This window comes from Gobio gobio (genome assembly GCF_949357685.1).
Source record: "Gobio gobio genome assembly, chromosome: 5".
NCBI classification, from domain to species: Eukaryota; Metazoa; Chordata; class Actinopteri; order Cypriniformes; family Gobionidae; genus Gobio; species Gobio gobio.
This window is the reverse complement of record NC_137101.1, coordinates 13,581,851-13,609,735: the sequence shown is the minus strand read 5'-3', so window position 1 is coordinate 13,609,735 and position 27,885 is coordinate 13,581,851. Positions and strand designations below refer to the sequence as shown.

The 27,885-nt window shown below is 38.7% G+C and overlaps 2 protein-coding genes and 1 pseudogene across 4 annotated transcripts; all 3 read right to left on the bottom strand.

Annotated features, from left to right (window-relative positions):
• Positions 1-341: 341 nt before the first annotated feature.
• Positions 342-9,657, bottom strand: LOC307126099 (annotated as a pseudogene). Its single transcript, XR_013818703.1, has 11 exons — positions 9,482-9,657; positions 9,142-9,329; positions 6,676-7,049; positions 6,414-6,605; positions 6,213-6,334; positions 5,632-5,689; positions 4,779-4,966; positions 4,499-4,655; positions 3,679-3,813; positions 3,296-3,487; positions 342-673 (listed from the first exon to the last, which is right to left on the bottom strand). The product of XR_013818703.1 is annotated as an uncharacterized misc_RNA (transcript).
• A 349-nt stretch (positions 9,658-10,006) lies between these two features.
• Positions 10,007-23,239, bottom strand: gdi2 (GDP dissociation inhibitor 2). Of its 2 annotated transcripts, none has more exons than XM_079817491.1 (11): positions 23,084-23,239; positions 15,920-16,027; positions 15,737-15,836; positions 15,340-15,474; positions 14,464-14,662; positions 14,214-14,345; positions 14,002-14,101; positions 13,746-13,917; positions 11,495-11,639; positions 11,350-11,404; positions 10,007-11,272 (listed from the first exon to the last, which is right to left on the bottom strand). In XM_079817491.1, exons 1-11 carry the CDS (start codon positions 23,126-23,128, stop codon positions 11,117-11,119), a joined length of 1,347 nt encoding a protein of 448 aa, XP_079673617.1. In that variant the 5' UTR covers positions 23,129-23,239; the 3' UTR covers positions 10,007-11,116. The 2 variants fall into 2 exon arrangements, with proteins under 2 accessions (XP_079673617.1, XP_079673618.1); XM_079817492.1 differs by having other exon boundaries at positions 19,778-23,194.
• Positions 23,084-27,350, bottom strand: ankrd16 (ankyrin repeat domain 16). The gene is made up of 7 exons (XM_079817493.1): positions 26,860-27,350; positions 26,021-26,241; positions 25,425-25,467; positions 25,231-25,339; positions 24,528-24,686; positions 24,349-24,427; positions 23,084-24,250 (listed from the first exon to the last, which is right to left on the bottom strand). The coding sequence occupies exons 1-7, from the start codon at positions 27,192-27,194 to the stop codon at positions 24,096-24,098; spliced, it is 1,101 nt and encodes a 366-aa protein (XP_079673619.1). The 5' UTR covers positions 27,195-27,350; the 3' UTR covers positions 23,084-24,095.
• Between the last annotated feature and the right edge of the window lie 535 nt (positions 27,351-27,885).

Sequence of the window (27,885 nt, the reverse complement as noted above, 5' to 3'; positions counted from 1 at the left end):
GTGGGGGTTAACCCTAACCTAACCTAACCCTCTGTGCCAATAGTTGCACTGTACAAAATTGTAAGAATGATTGATACAATTTTGAAGACTGCATGAAACAGAAGTTGCGATAGTCTTTTCTTTCCTATTGTGACGTATATCTCAGTGAAATGGCTTCTCGAACAAGAAAAAATGTTGGGCGGGACATGAATTGGTCCATTGGGAATTGATTGGATCGTTGGATGGTTGTGGTTTACTATTGGTTGATCTCATGTGAGTGACAGGTTGTCTCGCCTTCAGGCTGAAAAACATGTCACCAGAGAAGAGGGAGGGGAAGTTATTTTGCTTAAAGATTATGAGGGCACAAAATAAATATCCTTTATAATAAATACCGCAATATCCTTAAAAAAAAACAAGATTTGTTACTTTTGATTTCATGGTGTCTCTAATGCTCTACAGTGCTGATATAACTGATTTCTGTTGTTGGAGAGATCTCAATGTTTCAAGTGCATTTGAGGTAAAAAGTCCATCTTTCCACCACGTCTGTGGAGCTTTACGGAAAGAGTTCATTGGAATAAGAGATAACTGATAATACGGTTGGGAATAGCCAGTTTGGTCACCACGTCCACAGCTTTGGTGCCCAGGACGGTCCTCAGGGTGATACGGCTCAGCTGCTGCAGAGAAAGAGGGTTACCTGCAAAAACACACAATGTAACACAACATTTAACACTTAAATCAATAACATTTCAATGCGATGCCATTCATTTACACATGAAGACGGTTTTGGACAACATGAGGGTGAGTAAATGATGATAGACCCTTTTTGGGTGAATATAATTTTGGGTGGCCATCCTTTCACAACCACATAACATCCCCTGTATGTTGACATTGCCTTCCATAGAAACCAAATAAAAAGGAACAGATAAAAGAGCATTCCAGAAGATAAATCATCGCTTGATAACATTTTAAATATGTCATGTCATATAATTTTAAACACAAAATCTGAATGTTTGCATTCTAAAATTCTTTTTTTTCAGTCTCTAAGTGGCCAGGAAAATATTGATATACTCCTAGGCCACGGTTTCTCATTAATGTGGTTTACATTCTGATGAGGGGAACTGGCGTGTTGTGTGTGGATGGGGTTGCGATGTACCTTGCGGATGAGATTAATGATGGATTCCAGGCCAACACCAGAATCCAACTTTTAATCTCATCATCATAAACTTTATGAAATTGTTTACAACATCACACCCAAAACATCCTGAGCAGCACCTAGGCAGCAGACCTGGCAGCGAGTCACTGCAGCATGCACTGTTAAATACAACCAGCGCCAGCATATCACTGTAACCACAACACTTAACATTAACACAACATATTTCATTTTTAGGGTCATTTTAAAGATAAGTGAAAGCATAGACAACATACCAAAACAATAAACTTTGAATTGATTCTTCAAGCAACACAAAGGCACAGTTTTTGCTTTTATATTAAGCCATGAGCACCATCTGCTGGACACTTTCACTACAGGTTCTATTTTACAATGTTTTTTCTTTCTTCATAAAATAATATATATATATATATTACACAGATCAGGCATAACACTATGACAGGTGAAATGAATAACACTGATTATCTCTTCATCATTGCATCTGTTAATGGGTGGGATACATTAGGCATCAAATTAACATTTTGTCCTCAAAACTGATGTGTTAGAAGCAGGAAAAATGGGCAAGCGTAAGGATTTGAGCGAGTTTGACAAGGGCCAAATTGTGAGGGCTAGATGACTGGGTCAGAGCAACTCCAAAACTGCAGCTTTTGTGGGGTGTTCCTGGTCTGCAGTGGTCAATATCTATCAAAAGTGGTCCAAGGAAGGAACAGTGGTGAATAGGCGACAGGGTCATAGGCGGCCAAGACTCATTGATGCAGGTGGCTTGGTCTGATGAATCACGTTTTCTTTTACATCACGTGAGCGGCCGGGTGCGTGTGCGTCGCTTACCTGGGGAACACATGGCACCAGAATGCACCATGGGAAGAAGGCAAGCCGGCGGAGGTAGTGTGATGCTTTGGGCAATGTTCTGCTGGGAAACCTTGGGTCCTCCATCCATGTGGATGTTACTTTGACACGTACCGCCTACCCAAGCATTGTTACAGACCACGAACACCCTTTCATGGAAACGGTATTCCCTGGTGACTGTGTCCTCTTTCAGCAGGATAATGCGCTCTGCCCCAAAGCAAAAATGGTTCAGGAATGGTTTGAGGAGCACAACAACGAGTCTGAGGTGTTAACTTGGCCTCCAGATCTCAATCCAATCGAGCATCTGTGGGATGTGCTGAACAAACAAGTCCGATCCATGGAGGCCCAACCTCGCAACTTACAGGACTAGCAGGATCTGCTGCTAACATCTTGGTGCCAGCACACCTTCAGGGGTCTAATGGAGTCCATGCCTTGAAGGGTCAGGGCTGTTTTGTGGACCAACACAATATTAGGTAATGCCTAATGGTATACCTGATCGGTGTATTTTTTTTTTTACAGTTTATTTCCACATTTATTTATTTATTTATTTTCAACCCTTTATATTCAGTCAGTTTGTCTTACAAAAGTAATGAATGGAAACCATATAAGTACAACGAAAGTAATCCATTTCAAAATGTAATTTGAAGCCCCTATTATGCTTTTTCAGATATTAGCTTTCATCCCAGGTGAAAAATACGTACTATTAAATGCATTATAAATGTACTTGAGTATGTTTTTAGTACAATACAAATATACTATAATGTATTTTTAATACATTTAATAGTACGTCTTTTTCACCTGGGATGTCATGTGTAATATAGCTGTTTGCGAAAGTAAAAGGTCTGCAAAAGTTCAGTTTCAGAGTTCAAAGTGCACGATAAATGGAGTTATTGTCTCCCAAAGAAAGGACCGATTCTGAACTGCCTGAAATGAGTTGTCAGTAATTCCAGTATAACTTCCTGCGCGAACCTAAGTGCGTTTGCAACAAATTTGCATAATGCCAGGCTATGGTCTTTATTGGCTGCCCGTGAACAATGACGCCATTGTTATCACTGTTTGCATCAAGTGCTGAGGAAGCTTCCAGAGCTCAAATTCAGATTTGGTAATGGCTGTTTCGTTTAAGACACATGCTGAAGGCGGTAGACCAATCACAACAGACTGGGCCATGTATGCTGTATGTGATGCTGCAATGTATATTATGAGAAAATTTGTGTTTTTTTGACCTTGGATGCATGAAAACCTGTTGTAGGAGACTTCAAAATAGCCTTAAAAACAGTAATAGCTGTTTTAATTTGAACTCACTCTCATAAAACTGAAGGCAGTGCGCTGAGGGCGTATTTGGGCTTGTGTGGTCGACTGGCTTCCTTTCACATTTGTCTCTGGCATAAATGTTGGCTCCGAACTCCACCAGCAGCTCAATCATGTCCACATTGTTGGACCTGGCGGCGTGATGCAGAGACGTCTCGTGTAGCCTAGCAGCGTTCACTCGCACACCTGCACACAGGCATGTCACACAGGACAGCTCTTTTAAATGTATGTACAATATTTCAACACACTGCACCACTGTGTCCATGAAATGCTTCACTTTGGTGATTTCAGGTTTAAACTATAGTTGCACATTCTGTAATGTTTGCACAGATGACGGAGTACTTCACAGTCTCGCAACTCATGGGATCTGCCGTTACCTGCATTCAGTAGCACCTTGACACACTCCAGGTGTTTGTTGGCACACGCTACATGTAGAGGAGTACCATAGTACAGGTCATAAGCCTCCAGACTGGCTCCTTTAGCAATCACTAACCTCACACAATCTGCATTACCTGCAAAATACAGAATATACTTACATTTATATGATGGATAGACAATTATTTCACTCGTTAAGTTTATCAAAACAATTCTTACTCAGTGAATGTGTAAAATTATCCGACTTATGCTTTGAGACTATACTAAAATATCATATAATCATCATTTAATGGTTTTTATTCTTCAAATAAAATAAAAAAAAACACCACAATAATGCTTACTCTTTGGAATAATTCATGTTTTAAAGTTTCTTATGCTCACCAAGGCTGTATTTATTTGACCAAAAATATAGTAAAAACTGTAATTTTGTGAAACATTTTTATAATTTAAACCCACTGTTGTTCATTTTAATATATTTTTTAAATATTATTTATTATTCACAAAATACTAGTTATTCCAAACATTTGATGGGTAGTGTTTAAAATTACCTTACACATTCTTTAATACTACAGAAATGATACAAGGTCAATAAAACACAATTTAAAAATATACATTTTTAATTTGTTAATTATATTTTTTTAAATACAAATTTAAAAAATAATTCTTACTCTATGAATTAATAAAATTACCTGATAGATTATGTACTACTACAGAAAAAAAATCTAATATAAAACTATTTTTGATAGTCTGAGAATTTTTTTTAAAATTAAATAAATAAAATAAAAATTTAAATACACTACAATTCACACCAAACCACCGCACCTCCCATGCAGGCCTCATGTAGAGGGGAGGTGGTGCGTGAGGTAAGGGTGGAGTTGACTTTAGCTCCATACTCCAAAAGAAGCCTCACACACTCAAAGTTCCCGATAGAGCACGCTTCACACAGAGGAGTGCTACCGTCCACGTTCCTTGCATCAACCTGCAACACAACCCCAGAGGGAACCTTTTTAAAGCCAATGTCAGTTTTCAGATGTCAGTACTTACAATACACTTGTGTAAGTCCCAGGCCTTATTTTACTAACTGCGTGTGTATGCATGGTACCTGAGCCCCTGCGTCCAGCAGCAGTCTCACACACTGTGTCTGTCCGCGTGCAGCTGCCTCATGGAGGGGAGTGATGGAGTCCACAGCCACAATATTCACTGAAGCTCCACTCTGGATCAAACTCTGCAGCACTGACACGTGACCCTGATATGCAGCCTTATGAACCTCTGTCCTTTCTGCCCAGAAACCTAATACATCCACAAACATTTCATCAAATTAAACTCAGTCACTCAAAAGATCTCATTCTACTCACATATTGTATTGATGGATTATATATTGTTATGGTACTAATTTTAGTTTATGTGGTAAAACTTGCATAGTAAGCATATTAGCATAAATACAGTAGGTCAGACATGGAGTTAAAACATGACAGGTAAAGTGGTGTGACATGGTTCAATGGTCAAGATATTATTTAATTAAATTCTTAATGTACATGATATATTGCTACATTCACACAAACATATATATTGGGGGGTTTAAGATAACAAAACATAAAACAATATTATTTATATGTACTGAAAATGAATTCAAACTAAATATGTTTTATAGAATAAAGTGATACATGTCATGAATTTATCTAATTATTTTAAAAGGAAATAATGCACTTGGACACAAAAATATCAATGTACAATACATTGATATTTGTATACAGCAATACATTATGTACATTAAGAATTTAACGAATGGAATATCTTGACTATTGAACCATGTCACACCACTTTACCTCTCATGTCACTGCATAAAGTTGTATGACATTAAAAATAACACTACGGTGTGAAATGAGTATGATAATTGTCAACAGGACGGCACGCTGTATGGACATTGCGGAAACATGCTTTCCTCCTGGGCTTACCGATGTCACCGAAAAAATAAGGTTGTGCTGTTTCCACTTCCATCTCTGCTTTAGTAAACTGGTAGACAGTAAAATTTAAACTAAACCCAGTTCGCTAGCTAACAAATTAAAGCAGGAATCCTGCTGTTTAGAAATGCGGTATGTACATCACGTGATCTGCTCTGTTTTGGCACTTGTTATGACGTTTACTATGAATGCTGGGAGTTGTAGTTCATTGTGAATGTAGAGCGGAGTTTTTAACCTTTACAGACACAGGGACACAGCATACCAGATTAAACTTTACAATAATTAAGAACATTAATAATAAATAATGCTTTATAGACAGACATTTGTAGAAATTAATAACTACAAGTTCTCTATGGACCCATTTACAGGGCCACCTGATTAATAACCAAAGGCAATATAACTATATTAATAGTACATTTACATATCAAAATATTTTATTAACACAATTAACATCCATTACACAAATGAAAAGGACAGACTCAGCAGTTGTATGCGTCACTCAGCTCACAAACTTAAGACTTTACAAACTACAGTCCATAAATAAAATGGGTCTCTGGGAAACATAGTTATGATTTATAAGTGAGGTAATCAATGATGCGCCGTGAAATATCCAGTTTGGGGACCAGCTCCAGAGCTCTGGTGGCCAACACAGTCCTTAAGACGATACGGCACAGCTGCAGCAGAGACAGAGGGTTACCTTCAGAAACACAGAGAACAGCAGATTAACAATAAGATATAACAATAATCATATAGCGTCTATGCCGACTGTAACATACTCTCATAGTGCAGCAGACAGAGATTAGCAGGAGATTCAGGTTTTGTGTAGTCTCTTGGTTTGTGACCCATGTTATCACTTATGTTGACATCTCCACCGAACTCCACCAGCAGCTCCACCAGGTCCTCTCTCTCGGTTCTCGCCGCGTGATGCAGTGCCGTCTCGTGGAACTTGGTGGCATTCACCTTTGCACCTTTAAAAATAACCATGTAGCATGATCTAAAATAGAGCAAAATAAAATAAAACAATACAAAGTGCCTCACCTGCATTGAGCAGCAGTAGGGCACAGTCAAAGTGAGCTTTAGCACAGGCAGCATGCAATGGCGTCCCGAAGTAAATGTCAAAGGCCTCCAGCAGAGCTCCCTTAGCTATCATAAGCTTCACACAGTCAGGGTTACCTGCACAGAGATGCACTCTCCATAACCATCATGACAAAACACACAAGTCTAAACACAAAGCAATCCTCCTCCTGGCTCTCACCTCGTATACAGGCCTCATGGAGTGGGGAAGCCGTGAGGGCGGTCAGGGAAGGGTTGACCGACGCTCCGTGATCCACCAGCAGCTTGACGCTTTCTATGCTTCCAGCAGCGCAGGCGTGACAGAGAGGAGTACCTCCATGGATGGTGCGCACATCCACCTGCACACACATGCTTTTATGTGGCTAAATAATACAGACTTCTACTATTTTTCAAGTTAATTTTAATTCCTAATTAATAAAGCTTTATTTTATACGTGTATTAATCATTTAATTCCTTATTAATAAAGCTTTATTTGATATATTTATTAATCGTTTTTTCCAAATAAGGGCATCTCTGTCCTGATATACAGTAGGCACTCATTTAAATACACCTGGTGCTAATCTATTAAAAGTTAAAGGTAGGGTAGCCAATTTTTTGGAGAGGCTACCAATACGAGCTAGCTTTGAAAGCATAAGATCCCACCCTCCCTTCAGAGCATCTCCACAACGCATACAGCAGGGAGCAAAGCATCACGAGACGGCATTAAACTACCTCGTGTCTCAAAGCATATAACATAATAATGAACATAATTTAAAGAGCACTGACCTGTACCACCTGACTGCTGCAGATTAATTTCGGCATTGATAGTGTTGCCATTGAAACCCATAAAGTCACGAACCGCTCTGAATATAACATTGAGGGTTTCCATCTCTTCCATCCAAATTACAGTATTTATAGTGTGAACGCAGCATTACCACATTTTTTTGGTTCAGGAGGAACTGTAAAAGGTGGCTGCTGTTTCAGTCGCAGCGCTCGCACTAACCCCCAATTTCCACCGGCTGCGTTACGGCTGCGGAACGGCTCCGCTGCGTGACAGCTCCGTGTTCCGTCGTCCGTCAATACCCAGGATTTTACCCGGATTTGTTGCGGAACGGCTGCGGTCATGACTGACAGCTGACGTCACGAGGCCCCATGTAATCTCGCGAATTCTGGTGTGATCGCGCGATATGTAGTTTCTATAAACAGAACTACCAAACCAGGAACAGTTTTCCATTCTTTTTAATGTTGTCCTTATAAAAAGGATGTGAGGGGTCATAGATGATGGGTTGATTCTGAACCTCAATAATCAGCATTTCTTCATCCATCGTGTCAACGGGGTTAAAACAAGCCTGTCTCCGCCCATTATGACGTTTTCAAGGTGTCGTGTAGGGAAATATGAGCGCGGTGTATTTTATTTTGAAAATTAAACGGATCTTTTATTTTGTTTCTAGCTGTTCTGTTTTGTCACTCGACTTCCTGTCCTGCGTACTCTGCCCTGTAGTGCTGCGGAGCGCTCCGGCATCCGGCAAAAATAGAAGCTCTGCGTATTTGATGTTTGATATTTAACGCATTCAGTGGAAATACACTCATTGACTTTAATGGAAACCTATTGACTCCGCCGCCGTGACGGAGCCGTAACGCAGCCGTAACGCAGCCGGTGGAAATTGGGGGTAACGTGTGTGTGCTGATGACGTGTGATTTCTGTGTGAACAGGGTGCGTGGTGGCATACGTTGACAGACAGGTAGGAAATCGTATCATTGCATTCGGACCTAATGCAATAATTGGACGAACATTTTATGGTCCTACGCCTTAAGGCCAATTTATGCTTCTGCGTCGAGTGTACACCATAGCTACGCCGTAGGCTGTGATGCGCGCGTACCCTGACGCGCACCTCTCCAAAAATTTAACAACGCGTCAATTCTACGCGGACCGCAAGTGCTGTGATTGGTCTGCCAGAACCAATCCCGTGGACACTGCCTAGTGTTCTGCATGTGGAATCGCACATTGACGCGGACAACAACACAGAAGTATAAATGAAAACCAACGCATAACTTGCGCCGTAGAAGATACGGCGTAGCTCCGACGCAGAAGTATAAATCAGCCTTTAACCAGACAATATATTTATTATTTAGATCACTTAGCTAAGTGGTTGCTATCAGGATGTGAAGAGACTTTTAACCAGCATAACAAATGTTTCTGGAACAAATAACCTACCCTGACTTTAATTAATATAAATACATTTTGGAGTGATATTAGGTGCTTTCTAGCATGATGCATTTAGTAATTAAAATAAATAAAAATAAAACAGTTTTCCACATTGACATTTTACTTCACAGTACAGAAATAATTAAAAAAAAAACTTTTAGTTCTTTTATAATGCAAGTAAACACAATTTAAAAAGATATATGTATGAATGGTGCCGAATAAAATACACCTGGTGCGTAACCCACCTGAGCTCCTGCCTCCAGCAGTATTTTAACACAGTTTGGATGGCCTTGGATGCAGGCATCATGCAGAGGAGTGAAGTTATCCACAGTTATGATATTAACTGTTGCTCCTGCTTCTATCAGCTGCTTTAACTGCAGAGCTCGACCCAGAGACGCAGCCTCATGTAGCGGCGTACGGTCAGCCCAGTGACCTGGAAATGCACTTTACTATCATTTATTTTCCCTTAGACGTCAATAGATATTATGGAAAATATAATTTCCCCCTTTATTACACATAAATGTTAAGCAATTACAAGAAAAGTAGTCGGTTATTTAACTGTTATATATGTATCAAAATACTCACCGATGTCACCATAAAAAGTTGATCTGGCAGCGGCCATTTCCATAATTAGATAAACCTACCTGGCATTCAACAAATATTATTCATATAGCACGCGAGCAACTTGCTGACAAGGTAAACGATCTATATTTAGAGAAGCGGCCTGTGTGGGTTTGTTATGATTTGCGACACTATGGACTGAATACGGCAAAGGATTCAGGCAGATGTAGTTCCGCCACCGTTTCCCCCTCACTCCCATAAAATATCATAAATTCACTATTCATACTTTTTGAATATATAAAACAGCATTAGTGTGCAATAGCACACGTATTTCATACATTTCCAATAAAAGATGTACCTGCTGCAATGTCTTTGTTTCCAATATGAAGTATATTCAAGAAAAAGGCACACCAGTTATTTTTAAGCTTTTAAAATATGGATTACTATTACTATTTAACATATAATATGAATATAAATGGATTTCTTAATGATATTAGGTCTTTTGTAGCATGATGTATTCAATAAAAATAAAAACACACACTCAGTTTTCCACAAGTTAACATTTTTACTTCGCAGTACAGAAATCATTTGAGCCCCATCCGTTGAGCATTTGTTTTTTCTTAAAACATTGGTGACATTTTGCACAGGGCCCCGGTCATGTCAATACTGCCATAGACATTTTGGTCCTTGCTAACACGTCAAGAGCCGTTGAGAAGAACTCAGCAGACCCTGCTCCTCTCTCTGCTCTGAAGCGAGGGAGAAGGAGAGCTCCCTAACACACACACACTAGACAAGCAGATTCCAGACTTACAGTTAAGCAGCTTTTCCCGCTGTTGTGTGATAACCTGCGTGTAGTGGCCTTAGAATCACGCATAACCCATCAGAAAAGAGATGCAAGGCAAAGCTGAAAGAAAACCCGGGCCTTCCAACAAGTAGCACAATTTACAGCTAATAGGGGGATCCGTTGTGTCAAATCACATGGGCATATTGCAAAACGAATACTGTGTGGTTGGACACGGATTACATAAAAGATTATCTACACTGTGTGTGCTTGATGCTTCCCTTCGATCTGTAAACACAGGAAATTGGTGAAATAGTGCCAACTCAGGATACTAGTTTAAGCACCAGTTTTAATTTGTAGGAAAATAGAATGATGAATAATCCCTGGAAGTTATCTTAGATGTAGATCGTTTCTTTTGAAAATAAAAACGTGCCCAAACTCGCAAACCAGATCTCCCTCCGCTTTAAGGTTATCTTCTTTACAGCTAACACCAATACATTTAAAAAATATGCATTTCTTCATCACTTGAATACATCCGATAATTTGGCATCTTTGGACTTTTCACATCCCCATGTCTAAGCAGGTTGAGATAAAGATCACATGATGGAATCTAAATACAGGGCTGATAAACAATCAGTGCAAAATGGATCTTGTTTCCTGATTATAAAAAGCAAAAGACTGGCAGAACCTTCTCCCCCCCCCTCCCAAAAAATGCTAAATTTGTATAACAGTTTACATGAAATTCCATTATGGGCAAAACATACACTTGTATAGCCAGCTCACCCAACTTGGTTGCCATTTTTTTCTTTTCTTTTTTTTTTTAACATTAAGATTATGATCGTCTGAATATCTGATATTCAAGAGCAGCTGGAGCTAATTTACTGGTCAGCAGCGTCTCCGAAGATGTCGTTCTTCTTGCGCTCCATTTCGGCAAAGTCAAACTCTGTGCCCGTCATTCGCTTGTAGATGTCTTTGATATCGTCGCAGGTCGTCTCGAAGTGGGTCGTGGCATCGTAGGAGCGAGAGATGAAGACCTGGATGCAGATGAAAACAAACTTATCTTCAAAGTACTGTGGTCACTCTTAAAGTGAGCACAATGCTGAGCACTTACCTGGCTGTCAGATCCCGCGTCAGTTGGTGCAAACTGATCACTAATGCTCACAAACCTGCAAAAAGATCACATACAGCAAAATTATTTTTGTAATCTGATTGCTTTGACAGCAAAGCAAGTTTTAGATTTAGACACGCAAACATACTTCTGCTCAACTGGTTCCAAAAGGTCCAGGGCTGGTTTGATCTCCTTCTCAGGTTCGTTGGTCTCCACAGTAGTGCTGACGATGGCTACGTATTTACCCTGGGCTGCCACGTTGTGTGCGTAAGAGATCATGCACACGTAGATATCTAAAAGGAAGAAGAATTACAATATGGTACTGTTCAAAGTTTGGAGTCAGTAATATTTATTCACACCAAGACTGCATTTGATCAAAAACACAATAAAACAGTAATATTGTGAATTACAATTTAAAATAACTTTTCAATTTCAAAATTTGTTCCGGTGATGCAAAGTTGAATTTTCAGCATCATAACTCCAGCCTTCAGTGTCACATGATCCTTCATAAATCATTACAATATGCTGCCTTGGTGCTTAAGCATTTTTTAATTATTAATCTAATAATTTTGAGTATTTTGATAAACTTTTTTCAGGATTCTTTTACGAAGACATTATTTATTATTATTATTTTATTAATTATATATTTATTTATGGTAGAACAGTTTATTGAATAACACACATCTATACATGTTAGAGGTGTAACGATACACCAATGCCACGGTTCGGTTCACATCACCGTTTTGGAGCCACGGTTCGGTTCGCTGTGGGTCAGGGTTCATGGCAGGGCACCAGCAATAATAACACTACTTTCACTTTTAACCTAATAATAACAACAACAACAATTTAACTTATTAACTTTATACATTGGCTTCATGTTTTCTTTAGAGCAGTTAGCAAACCTGAGTAAACTAAAATGAAATAAGTGCCTCCACTGTAGACTAGTTAAAAAACAAAAGCAAATTTATTCCACAAAAATTAATGACCACACACAAGTAATGTCCCACTTTAGCCTATTTAAACACATAAATTGTATGCATATGACTAATACTGATGATGAATAAATAGGCCTAGAAGTTAAAGCTATTAAATAGCAGTTTTTGTAACACACAAAGGAGCCACCACACTAATTTAAATTTACAAAATAATTTATAATATATTTATAAAATAAAGTGAAAATAAAGTGGCATTTATGGGTTATGGAAGCAACAGTTACCATGGCAAATACACAACATGAACTGTTAATGAATCATATGACTGCTCTTGATTAGCACAGAATGCATGCAAATCCTTCCCAACTAAAACACGGCGTACCTATTGCGTGATTTATTGGTACTTTATTCCATGACTTATGTTGCATGATCGTAGTTTCTCTTGTGCTTAATATATGAAGTGATATACAGCGCGCGTTGCCGCGTTGGCGCATGCAGTTGAAGTGTGTGCGCTACAAGCACGGTATAATGGCTGACAAGACAAGAAAGTTCGGATTTCTAAGGTGAAAGACATATAGCCTTACAACACATCATCTGACCGCAGATACTGAATCGGGACTACGCATTTTTCTCAGGCACTCTGCGTGAGAACAATGGGTCTTCTTGTGGTGCCCCCTCAGCACTTGGTGCCCTCCGCGGCAGTACTGAGCTTGAGCGATCACCCAAGTCACATGAAATGCACTTAGTGTATATTTAGTAAATAATATTATAATATTTAGTAAAAAATACAGCTCTTGTTAGTTGTTAAAAGTGTACCAATTACTATTTAATCAAATATCTAGGAAGAAAAATATAATGTGGCATAAGGTGAAGTAAGAGCTGGGCTGGGGCAGCAGGGGGCGGGGCACGTTTGGTTCGACATGAGAGGATCGCGGTTTGAACTGTGGGTGGTGCATATATATATATATATATATATATATATATATATATATATATATATATATATACACACACACATACATACACACCCTGTTCACACAGAAATCACATGTCATCAGCACAATTCATGCTATTACACCGATTTTTCTCTATTATGTATTTTTTATCAATTTAAATGCATCCCTGATTAATAATTTCTTTGAGGAAACAGTGCATTAGACCTTTTATAAATTGTAGTAACGTCATTATACAATTTTTATTTTAGTGACCATTTAGTCATCTTGAATAATTCATTAAAACATTTTTTATTTTTATTTAAGAAATATTTGAAAGCTACACACCATCATTTTAAATTGAGTAATTTACATTATTTATAAATTCATTGCTAATTTTTGACATTTTGGCTCCTGTCGACCCTAAATGACACCAAACTTTTTAACGCTAAACAACAAAATATGTGAGATTAAAATCTGGTTGTGAATAAGAGCCCATAAAAGCAAGAGCACTGTGGCTTCCTGTCAGACTAACCGTGCTTCCTGTTGACCTGGTTCTGAGGGATGATGATCTGGCAGGAGTTGGCATCGCTGGTGTTCTTGATGGGGTGGTTCATGATGCAGATGACCCGGATCACCTGGCCCACCTTGTTGACTCGGTCCATGACATAGCTGGGGTCACAAATCAGCTGCTTGCAGCGAGCGATCTGACCGTGAAGAATAAACAACATTAACTCACAGCATTTCACAGCAGATTTCACACCATTCCACACAACTTGCAACAGTCTCACCTCTCCCTCGGATTTGACGCCAACCACTTTGCCGTTCTCTACGACAATTTCCTCAATGGGCTTGTTCAGCATGTAGGTTCCTCCATAAATGGCACTTAATCTGTGAGTGACAGAAATAAACTGATAGTAAAAAAATCCAAGCTCACAGACATATTTACAACGCTGTGAAACACTGAATATTAGTGGCAGAGAAATTAGCTGGGGAAACTCACCTGGCGAAGCCTTGGGGTAGCTCTCCCAGGCCATAGAGAGGGTACAGATATGGACTCTTTCCGTACCTCGCCAAAGACTCACTGTACAACTTAATCCTATTTAACGTCTCCATGCAGGGCTGATCCAGGTAGCTGGACAGATAGGAAGCACAAACACCACAGCCTTAACTTTAAGGGACAAACAAGTCTGCAAGGTTCTCTCAGTGTTGCAAGTACACTTTCACCAGAAAGCAAAGAGGTTTCGACTCACTCGTCTGTGCGGTAGAGTGCGAGAGCGTGGCCGGTGAAGTCGACAACATCTTGTCCGAGGTCGAACTTTTTGTACACATCTCGCATGGTGGTCTTTTTCGGGTCCACGCCCTCCAAGGTCTTTGGGTCGTTTTCGTCAAAGTTGGCAACAAACACGAGGAACTTCCTGAATCGCCTTTTCTCGAAAAGCCCCATGAGGCCTGAGAGAATTAATATGCGTTACAAGATAAAAAAAACAAGCTAGCATCTCTCTTAGTTTGCAAAAATTACAGAGGAACAACAGAATTGTTATACACGCTACAATTGCACCACGGTAGAAAATTAATGAAAAGGGGAAGTAGGGCGAGACACCCAAAATAAGCATTCACTGTAATTCCTCTTGCACTTATAATAACAGACTTTGTCATCCATTCAGTCTATATATACACTACTATAGAAATATTTCTGTGTCATTCTTATTTGTAGCTTTATTTTAATTTTATTTCAGTTTTAGTTATTTATTTCCAGATATTAATTTTAGTCCTTCAACCCAAAATCATTTGAGATAGCAAGTCGACATTTATACTTTTCATTTAGTTTTTAAACTAATATTTATTTCATTCAGCAAAAAATGTTTTAATAGTTTGTGTCAACGATAATAGCCTTGGCTCAGATAACAAAACACTCCAGCCTAGTTGGCTATAGTCTCTACTTCAGATGGCAGGATCATGGGCCGCCCACAGCCTGTTCACTGACCGTCGGATGGACATTGCATACAAAAATGGCAAGATCTGGCTTAAAATCAGCAATTTCAATCTGATACTTTCGACAGTCCAACAGAAAAAAAAAACCTGAGACTTAAATCTTATTTGTTCCTAACAGTACAAATGTCACTTACTGGATGCCAGAGCTTCAGTCTCAGTGGACGGCACTTTGTAGATGCTGCCCTTTTTGTAGACAAAGCTGCCCTCGATCACTTTGAAGTCTAGGTAACGTGTCACCTGTGTGATCAGCAGCATACGCACCAGCTGACCTATAAATGCGAAAAGGACACAAAATCGAAACGATGATCAAAACATTAATACTGACTTTGTTCTATCCATTGATGTTTTGTATTCTTGAGGCATTTCAAGAGTGACAGAAAACTGCTAAGCAACAGGATAAGTGTGACCGAGGGATCCAGCAGCGCCTGGCGCAGAGCGATCCAGGACGTGCTGTGTATTTGGCAGAGATTACAGATTCCAAGAAGTGATGATTGAAGCGTAAATGTAGAGTGGGATTTTCTTGCTTCCTACCGTTGGCCATTAGAAACTTGGGAATGAGGTCCACGTTCCAGTCGCGGCCCTTTCCCATGGACTCAGGAGGGCTGCCAGGAAGGCTGAAACGCTTGTACAACTGTGAGCAAACCGAGAGACAACGTTAGCATCTGTGGAGATTTAGAGAAGAGCTGTGGGGTCAGAGGTCAAACAGCAACTTACATCCTCCAGAGGGGTGATGGAGGCACTATCCCCTCCATAGTACGAGTTCCTGTCCATGTGCAGCACCTTCTTCCCCTTCACGGACATGATCCCAGACAGGATGCATTCCTAGAGGAAACGCATGAATGCATTTTCAGGACAACATATCTCAGACATGTGACCACAATGATCCCAGGCCATTTAAAAATAATAAAATAAATGGCAGTATTCTAGTGGTTTTAAAGGAGGCTGCATCTCCATATTAAATAAAAATATCAATTATCATCTGTCTTTTAGACAAAGTTTCCTTTATTTGTTTTACAGAACCACTCTAAGCAGGTTGACATCCCATAGACATGCCTTTAAAATAAGCCCTAGCACATTTTTCAATGGCAGTGTGGAGTAGGTCAAAGGGACAGCAGAGGAACGTCCTGTAAGCTTTACAAGAATTCCACGACTGGAACAGACAGCTTTACTCAACATAAACTGTTGCAAAAACAACTTAGCCTAGTTACAGCAGTATAAATTACACCAAAGTGTAGAAAAGAACTGAGCAGGTAATAGAAGTAGGTTAAAACCTTTTCAAGCCAACCGCGAACACTCCCGACAAATAATATTTTTTACAACAGGATGAACAACCTATATGAGGGTTGTAATTTTGGTATTAGGGATGTCACAAGTACCGGTTCTTCGGTACCAACTCGGTACTGAAATTATAAAAAAAGTGACGGTACCAGCATTTCTGTAGTACCGACTCCTGAGTATATTCGGTACCCGCAGCTGCGTTCAGTCGCTTCCGTGTTTATCCAAGTGCAGGGCTCCAGACTGTAGCCGAATATATACTAGTGTCTGTGGATATCAAACTGCAAAATACTATTTAAATATTACTCCTCCATTTTCTGCCTCTCTGTGTGAATGACGGAGCGCAGAGGCGCGGGCGGGCGCGTGACACTCGCTCGCTGTCTTTGTAGTCTCTGCCGTGTGTCACTATATGAGGACACGAACGCATAAACCGTCCCTTCATGAGAATTTACCGTTTCATTTGAGAAAACGGTTATATCTTGAACACAAACACTCAAAGGTCACGGCAACCCATCAAAATAAAAGTTTGGTTTAAAAAATTGAAATTGAAAAAGTCTCTACTAATAATAATAATAATAATGCCTAGATGGTTGATAATTTTTCACTTGATCTTTTTTATAAACAATGTTTACTTTTAAACAGCATACAGCCTTTAAATGTTTATATTATTTACTTATAATGATTATTATCCTAAATAATAAACTTAATACATTTAAAATATATATTTTAAATAGTTAAATAAAAATTTAAACCATTTAGCTGTGGTACCGAAATTGGTACCGAGTACTAGGGCTGTGCGATATTGAAGAAAAATGCGATATCCTTGTTAAATAATGCGATACGATATTGCTTTAAGTGTGTAAAATCTATTTCTTTCCCCAACTGATATCTATCACTTAAAGCATAACCGACTGTGTTTACATGAATAGTCATCAAGACAGCCATTTTGATATAACTGTGTGTGTATTTGACAGTTTGAGTGTGAAACAAGACACAAAAAAAGAACGGCTTGTGCGCATGTTTCGGTCTGTGTGTCAGACAGCAGACAGCACGAGACTGCAAGGAGTTGTTTTTTGCAAGTTATTACGTTTAATAACTCTTTTTAACGTCAAGCAAGTCACATAAGTAACAGTCGTGTGCCAAGTCTATTCTCTGCTATATGCATCAACCTAAAACGTTTCACAATGAACGTTGAAGTAGCATATTAAAATCATTCAGATATTGCGTACCCTTGCGATATGTACATTTGCGATATATTGCACAGCCCTACCGAGTACTAGGGTTGGGTACCGTTCACATTTTAACCGGTATCGGTACCGGTACCCGAAATTCGGTAACGGTACCTTTTTCCGGTACTTTAGGGATTTACATCAATAACCTGTAAGTCATGTATAGAAGTGTTATTGACATTATGCCAGAGCTGCCCTGGTCTCTGTCTGCCATTGTCTGTGATGTTTGTATACTGTAATATTTACTAGATAGTAGGCTACTAGGTACTTCAATTTAATTAATAAAAACAACCATATTTTTTTCTTTTTCTTTTCATTTCTATGAAAAGATTTCCCACAAATTATGTGCTGTGTATTTTCTGGTAATCAAATGAAGACATAAGACATTAATTTAATTTATCTTTTTTTGTCAAAAAATGCTGCACAACTGAGCTTTATATGGTTAAAATTAAAACAGAAAACTTTTAATTTATTAATTAAAAAAAATAAAGTTTGGATTATTTTTATTACATTTGTATTAGTATTATTAATTGAGAAGCATCTAAATTCTACTGTACAACAGTGATGTATTTGTCAAGATAAACCGGACTTTTATTTTGACGGGTTGCCGTTCCTTTGAGTTTCTGTGTTTATGATATGACGGCAGTTTCTCTCAAATGAAACGGTAAAATTGTCATAAAGTGACTCACGGTGGCTCTGGAGATGACGTTCGTGCGTTCATGTCCTCATATGAGACGACAGAGATGGAAACATGCGACCTTCATAGTGATAGTGAGTGAGTGAGTGTGTGGTAAACCGCGCTTCTACGGCATTCATTCGCAGAGACATGCAGGATTCGTATTTAAAATTTTTTTTTGTGGTTTATTATTCACACACACTAGTATATATCACCAGATGCGTTCTCAGGTACCGATTGATTTAATGTGAATCGGTACTCGGTAGTACCGACGTAATTCGGTCGGTACCGAGTTTGGTACCCAACCGAGTACCGTACAATTTTTATGGTATTGGTACTGACTACTGGAATTTTGGTACCGTGACATTCCTAATTGGTATTATTTTTTATATTATAATATTTTAAATTGGCATTTATTTTTTAATTTAATTTGATTCATTCACAGCAATTTTGCTATGTACTTTTGTCATTTGTAATTTTTTTTCCGTTTTTTTCTTTCAGTTTTAGTTTAAGAAACTTTAGTATGTCAACTTTTAATTATTTTAGTAACCAAGACAACATTTTCAACATTTCTCATTTAAGTCATTCATCTAATTTTTTTCATTATTTTATTTCAGCTTTATTTCAAGTAACGTTAACAATAACAACATAGTTCATAACATCTTAACAACATCTCATCACAGAGAGCTTTGTTTAGAGAAATTCTATAGAAAGATGATAAACATGAACCGTGAAAGAAATGCTTAAACATTTCTCTCTCAAAGGCCATAAACATTTAGAAGCAGCGAACCAGCGCATCATGTGATGGTGTGGACTTTACACACGACGCAGGCCATCGAACGACAATTCACAATGACATGTACTCTCAAAACCATTAACAACAGTAACTCATTATCCGGCAAGCAACATTATTGTTTTCTTCATTACGAGCAGCTACAAATAATTTGACTGCAAATGTTCTGATGATGCATGAGAGTAGCAACACCCATCCGAGTGGAGGCGAGCCAAGGCCTTAGCCTTACAAATATGCAAGCAAATACTTCGAAAAGACAACGGCTGCTTTGCATCACTACGACAGGTTAGGATGGGCTACACACAAAAACACCTAGGCTACATTTCAGCCAATCAAAGTCCTATACTACTAGAAGCAGAAAATGTTTATGTAAATGTTTACATTTTTAATTCCCAAACCCCTTTGCTCTATGAAGGAAAATGCATGCCCAACACAAACAAAACTCTCACTAGCAAATGTCTTAAGACATCACCCAGTAAGTGCACGCCAAGGTGGTTAAAAAGACTTGCTTTTCAGCTTTTTTTTGGTTTCGAAGGGTAACAAAAATGCTGTTTTACACAACAGGCAGTTTCTCATGCCCACAAAATCAATGTCCTCACCTCAAAATGTCCATGACTCAACTGCTTACAGCTCAAAGGATGAGTTAATTTACTAAAGGAAAATCTGGAAACAAAATGACTGTACAAAATGCAAGGATCTTTTTTTAACAGCAATAAGGGTTAAACGTTAACATCCACTGTAAAGTATGCGTTACAGCCGCACGAGTGAACACCACCTGCTTCTCCTTACTAAACAATCAGGCTGCAGTCACATGAAAGGCCCTAAGAAACACTCATAACATTTGTATTGTATCCCCATGGCGTTAGACACCAGGTGGGATCCAGCTTTCTGGATGTAGATGAGTGTGTTATCATTACAAAAATCATCACGCTCCAGTAAAACACTTCTCCCACTATTCCTGCAACAGCAAATTCAATCATCCAGTATTTGATGTCCCTTTTGTTTGCCGCCTTTGCCCGTCAATCCATCGTAGATGATTCATCACATCGATTATGCGGAGAAAGAGGTGTCTACACAATATGAGACAGTATAGCTGACAATAGCAAGAGAAGAAAACAGTTCAAACAAAGTGACAAAGTAACAAGTGTGTAAGAATACCTATTATTGCATGTGATAAAATGGACAAGACCCTCGTGACATTTGTTCTATTAAAACTCAGAGCAGTTTAAGCATCAACGTTCCTAACTTCCAGCCACTACACTGGCCTGCTCAGGCTAAATGGATTATGCAATAAGCCATGTAATACCAGGGGCAGGGCTGTACTATGCTCAGAGGGACCGTGGCCTCAGGAACTGTGAAGAATTCCTTATAAAACACCCGAGACGGGAGCACTGTTGCTTTTTTAGCATTTGTATGCCACCCTCAGCTAAACATTTTTGTCTGATTTGCAGAACTAAGCACAAGACGTCAGTCTCGGTTCCTCTACAAAAGCAAACCAACGCCTATCTGTTGCTCTACTGATAGCCTAAAGCACCTCTGCACAAAAACGTCCTCTGTTCACTTCCTATACTTCCTGTTTTAGGGCAACAAATTTAAACTCATTACACTAAACCAAACCAATAAAATGTGCATATTCGATATCCACAAGCAATCAATCGATTTTTGTGCACACTTGAGTCTGCCAGGATTAGTATGGATCACTGTTCAAAAATCAATACAAACTTTATGAGACTACAAATGAACCGAGGGGCTTAGATTAAAGTCAACAGTGAAACAGATGATGCCCCCTTTTTGCCTATTGTCACATATATCCAAGAGAAACGGCTAATCAAGCATGATTTTTTTTGTTCATAGAGAATTGATTGGATGGTTGTGGTTTGCTATTGCTGTGATCTTGAGTGAGTGACAGACAGGTTGTCTAGCCCTCGCACCGAAACCACATCATTACATTAGAGAAGATGTTGCAGCAAAATTGAGGGAAAGTTATTTTGATTCATGATTACAATGACACATGAATAAATAAAAAAAGCATGGATAAGTCATTTAGAAAAACTGCAGCATTGTATTCCTTACACAAAAATAGTCCATTTTGATTTCATGGTGACTTTAAGATGATAATTAAACAAAACTGTTTACTTAATAATGTTTAAAGGGATAGTTCACCCAGAAATGAAAATTACCCCATGATTTACTCACCCTCAAGCCATTTCTAGGTGTATATGACATTCTTCTTTCATACAAATACAATCGGAGTTATATAAAAAAACGTCCTGGCTAATCCAAGCCCAAAAAAAGTGCATTCATTGTAAAAGTAATCCATGTGGCTCCGGGGGGTTAATAAAGGCCTTCTGAAGTGAATCGATGGGTTTGAGTATGAAAAATAACCATATTTAACATGCTATAAAGTAAAATATCTAGCTACCACCAGACTGCCTTGTGAATTCAACTTACGCAGAAAGTGTAACGCCTCTCACAGTTCAAAATGCTCACACTGTGTCCGGTGTCATGCGTTGCACTTTTTCTGTAAATTGAAGGCCTTTATTAACCTCCCGGAGCCGTGTGGAGTACGTTTATAATGGATGGATGCACTATTTTGGGCTTCAAATTTTGGGTTTCACTGCCATTATAAAGCTTGTTTGTTATTAGCCAGGGCATTTATTAATATAACTCCAATTGTATTCGTCTGAAGGAAGAATGTCATATAAACCTAGGATGGGTTGAGGTGAGTGAGTACATTTCATTTTAAAGTGAACTAACTTACTTAAATCCTGCTTAAACCACAAGGAAGCAAAGTATTCAGGGACAGCCCCACCAAACAAATGACCGAAAAGCACTGTACAGTAGCAACTGGGAATCATTTTCATCATGAGTTTTTCCTGATGCATAATCTCTAAGTAAATATTTACAATAATGTATACTACGAAGTGTAATTTCGCAGCTAAAAGCCGAGCGGATCTGTTTTATCATGCCGTCTGTATTATAAGTATAAAATAACTTCCAGACTGAATGGACAGGACTTTAAAGCAGTGTAATGGAATATGCAATGAGGGTTTTCTGTTTGACTCGAGGGTGTGGTTGTTTACTGAACTATAATGACGCAAAAGGCAACCTCAATATCGGTTAATTCTGTCATTTCATTGTGAAGGAAAATATGAAATAGCCCTCAACCCTTAAAATAACTATTAAGTCAACCTCTTGTAAAACAAATTAATTAATAATAACACCTCAACATTGAGGAAGCCACTGGTAACATCATAAACTACGTTTAGCAGAGGAAAATACTGCATGCAAACAGTTTTCTAATAACTTAAAGTATAATAAAAACACTTTGCATGAGTAATTGGCGATCGTTTATTAGTTAGACAGAGCGCAAGCTGTCTCGTTGGCACTGTCAAAACACGAAAGCCTCAATATACAAGTGCGCTATCTGATCGCAAATATCACACTAAAATAACAAAACACAAGAAGATTATTCAAGCGTTATCTGCATGACAGTAAATAACATTAAAAAGGCGCTGTGAAATACTCTAGTGCAGTCACAAACCAGCGTCACATTTGTAAGCGAGGCCTATGATGTAGCATTAGCCGCGGCTCTAAGCGCCAATGGACAGCTATAATGCTAAAGTTAGCATAGAGGCAGATAAGCATATCCCGCACAGTTCTAATTAATACCGATTAGCTTGAGGCTAACGTTAGCAGTGTAGCTAATTAGCATATCCGATAGAACTAGACTGGTTGCTGATTAGCATGATGCTAATTTTAGCATGTTAGTAATTAGCCTCCTAAAGTGAGCGGTACATTCAGAGCACCGCCTAGCAAGATCGAAACAGCCTCTGATTGTGGCTTTTCTGCATAGTTTTACATCAAGTAAAAGTGCGTATTTGGATTATATAATATTCTGATACCGTTAGCCCGGTTCCCAACACGATAACGTCGTATTCTTCATTCATTTTTCCTCGTCTTTAATCCCCTTTTCCTATGCGTCGGCGCGAAGAAAATGGAGATCTTGCAAAGCTGGAAATGAAAGAAGTCAGTGCGCTGTCACGTCACCCACAGAGGGTGTGGCTGAAGTGGGCAGGGCGTATGAGTTTGCACATTATGAGATGCGATTGGTGGACTGTGTTGTCAATCATCGAGGGTAACTACGCCAGTACGTCGCCAGTACGCTCACCTGCGTGCCGTGGCCTGGTGGGGTCGTGGAGACCTGATTCATCCCAGTGACTCGAATCTTTTGAATACGTTCACAAAAATATCACGATACACATACATCAAGTAAAATATATTTTAAATTGCACCAAGTATTAGACTGTTTTCCATTGACTTATGCTCCTTTATTTATATAAAAAAGAATAAAGGTAAGACAATAAATATACAATATTTTGTTGTTGTAAAAAGTGAGGCATATCTATTAGATTATGTAAAATATGGATGTATATGTTTTGTTACCGATTTCCTTTGTTGATAACTCACTAAAAATGATTTTCTGTAGACAGTTTACATCGTCACGTCAAAAGGTGCCGACTAGTTGGCATGTGAATCGTTCATTCAACCAAACGATTCATGTTTCGATTCAATTTGTCGTTCCGAGCAACAAATTATCAATATAAATAAATAATTATTAAGTAAATATCATACGCGGTGCCTGTTCGTTCACGAGATGACTAGTTCGTTCATTGAGGACGTATATGAGAACGATTCACTTAAAAGATTCATTCAAAAACACTGATTTGTTCACGTATGAAACAAAAGTTACCATAATGTGTACAGTTACCAAATAGTTACCAAGTGTTTCATGTGATATGAAAAGGCACAAATAAAAAATTTACCACACGACTTTCATAAAAAGTTTATAACTTTTTGTCTCCACTTTTGCTTTATATTCATTCAAAGCAATTATTTGTTCATTTGAAACAGCGATTACATTTCAAGACTTTCAAACACTTCTTTAATGTTAGTTTTTTGGGCATACTGTCTTGCTGTATTGCCGGTGTTGTCTTCGGTGTCTGCGAGTCCCAGCTGCAGCAGTGTCTTAACGGCGTCCGCGTGCTGGCCAATGCAGGCCATATGTAGAGCTGCAAACCATTACAATTAATTTAACTTAAAAAGATCCATATTATGGCATCTCATTAAGGTGGCATGCAGTGAAATACACTGTAAAGTGTACACCTACCTGATCTTCCTTTTGTGTCTCTTACATGAAGATCAGCGCCCAGGGAAAGCAGTGTTTTTATGGTGCTTGTGTGACCTTCCTGAAAATTGAGTATAGAGATTGAAGCGAGATTAGAAGAGGAAGCTTTTTTTGAAAGCGTTATCTTATCTGCGGTTCATGTTTAATGCAACAGATACAACCTTAGCAGCGTAGTGCAATGCAGTCAGATCCAGTTTTGTGGCTTTTGAGTTTATATCGATACCAAGGCGCACAAGGAAAGAAAGTGCTTCTTCTTGAGCAGTAACAGAGGCCTGGTGGAGGGGCTGTGCTCCGAGAATATCTACTGCTGAGGGACATGCCTAAACCAGAGAAACTTGTTCATTAACATGTTCATCGGCATCTTAACCATTGTATGTGGACAAGAAGACCCACCCACTTTTTACGATCAATGATATTGGACCCACTCACTTTTATCGTCTCTAATTCAGCACATGTCTGTTTACCTACCACTAACCGATAAACACATTATTAAACATGTTAGACACTTTATTTCCACTTTTCTAATATTTTCCTCATTTTTATTGAAAATAAATGCCTTTCCGATCTGATATGTGAAGGGAAAGGGGAGTAAACCGAGATCGGCAAAAGGCGGATTCGAACCTCGGGTCGATTACACTATTGCCACTCTCAATGATATAGTGATTTCCTCAATTTTATCTTGCCCAACCAAACGTTTAGCAAACAAGGCAGTATATTTGTACTTAATGTAAATGGCATCTACTCCAGTAAAATTTTTCTGAGAGGACCCATCCACATTTTTTTTGCTTCCGACGCCCATGAACATGTTCCCATCTAGTATATGAAAAACAACGAAGTTAATGATATGTGCAAATATGTGCTTACCTGGTGATTCTCAAGGAGCAATTTAGCAATATCTATGTGTCCATTCCTTATGGCATCCATAAATGGTGTGACTCCACAACTGTCCTTCCCATCAGGCTCATAGCAACAACTGAATTAACATGCAAACCATGTGAGCTATATAATAATATAATACCAATATAATATTCACAAAACACACTCATACTAAATGTTACCTTTTAAGCAGAACCTTCACTGCATCCTCACAGCCATGCATAGCTTGGGTGAGAAAATGGCATGGAAAAAAAGATACATAAATGCATCATATGGTAATTTGAAAACACATTAAGGGTGTCTTCACACTTGTAGTTAATTTAGTCCTGGTCCGTTAGCGTTCACATTGGCATTTTAACACAGCACCTAAAGATACCAAACCTAAAGGCATAGGGATATGTTCACAACCTGATTGGTCGGCTTTTATTACATATATTTGCGAACTTACCGAACATCCAAAACAATGCTGTGTGCTGGGCTAAATGCGCTTGTTGTATGTGCGTAGATGGTATTTTGACCAGCTGAGAACTCGTGAAGATCTTATAAAATGTGTGAAGTAGCCTAAACAAGGGCTGGAATCCCTCCGTCCCACACACAAATCTGCTGCGAAGAGACGCCGTTCTGACGCCTATACTGAACTATGATGGGACACATCGCGACTATGACGATTCACACTTATGCAAATTAACCGCACGAACAGAGCAATCGTACCAGGATTCGTTTTAATCGAACCAAACATGCCAAGTGTGAACACACCCTAATTCATGTGCTTTTATACCTGCAGTGTGTAGGGGCGTCCTGCCAGTCTTGCTCTTTGTCTTCCAGACCTCAGGTTTGGCAAGTAGGAGGTGGTGTATGATGGCTGGATCTCCTTCTCTGCATGCAATGTGGAAGGAGTTCCATCCATCCTTGTTCTGCAGCATTGGGTCAGCACCGTGATCCAGCAGCTCCAGGACGACCTCAAGGTTTTGTCGTGTACAGGCCATCATAAGAGGGGTCCTAGAGAGGTTAAAAGTCAGCTTTGTTAAAACTCAGAAAAAGTTGAACAAGAACAAAGAGCAGTACAATTATAAAAAATAATTGTCACTTTTTCGTTAGTTAAAATTAAGATTAAATAATATTAGATAAACTTAAAAAAACGAATAAAATGAGAAAGGAGAAACTTAAAATAAAATCTAAAACTGAAAATCTAAAACTAAAAGCGAATTAAAAAAGTAAATTAATAATATAATAGTATATAAATAATCCTAAAATAATACTGATGTACATGTAAAGGGTATGAAAATAATCAGTCAAAAATTGACTTATACTGCCCATAAATGTTCGCCACAATATTCACTATTGTAAAATGTATACTTTGAGTACACCGGTATTAAATGCCATACAAATGTATATAATCAGCGGCAGAGAACTGTATTTTATTTTAAGATTTAAAAAATAAAAAATTTCCTTCGAGCCGGATTCGAACCAGCGACCTAAGGATGACAGTGTTGAACCTCTACAGTCCTCCGCTCTACCAACTGAGCTATCGAAGGCGTTGTATCCTTCCGCGCTGCCTGATTGGATATTCCTTTCACTACATCGAAATTCGAGGGGTCACTTCAGTGTATGACGTACCAGTCTGCTTTCTTCAAACTGTCTATTTTCGCTCCCCTGGCAATTAGATACCGCACACACTCACAATGACCCATGGATGAAGCCTCATGCAGAGCTCTTTTGTAGTCGCTGTTGTACACATCGATGTCCATGTTGAGCTCCTCTACCAAATAACGCAAAATGTCCATGTGTCCATGTCTGGCAGCATAGTGCAGTAAAGTATCTCCAGATTTCCCAAAATGAGTATAGATGACAGACTGTTTGTTTACGTGCTCATTGAGTTGCTGTTTAACTGTGCACAGCTCTCCACGTTGAATCGCTTTGATTAAGTGTTTTAATGTGATATCTTCCTCCATTTGGTTAAATAAAATCCTGCTAAATAGACTGCTTTAAGGGTTACAAATACACACAACAGTGATGCATTACCAGTGAAATGATAACAACAGAAGAGATCACTGCATGGTCGGTTAAAACGTGACGACGATACCACCATGTTATTCAAAATAAAAGTCCCATTATTAGGGAACATATTGTTTTTATCTTTGTAAAATATAATATTAGCACATAACTCATTAAACAAGAAAATCGGGATATTTAAAAAATATATATTAATTTGAATGAAATAATAATAATAAAAATGTAATGGAGTCATGTCTCATCCATAAAGACTTGAATCAGCGTTTGTGAATGAATCTCTTGAAAGATTCAATGGCAAACACTTTTTCAACAGTCTCTTGTCGCCACCTCCTGGTGACTTGTATGTATTAATACATAGTGTCAAAACACTTATGTACATATACAAAAATGTGATTCTCTATTTTGATCTCTAGATATCAATGTCCATAGCCAAACTATACACTTTTATCCCAGTACACATTCGTCCCCCTGCTATTTAAATGTTTAACACATAAATAACGAAATGTGTGGTGAAAAGACTGTGAAGCTACTTATCTGTACATTTACACGGCAGCTTCTATGAAGGCAGATGTGAATGTTGCAGTGCGATGATCTTACTTTAAAAGGGTAAACAAAGTCCCTAAAGTTTCA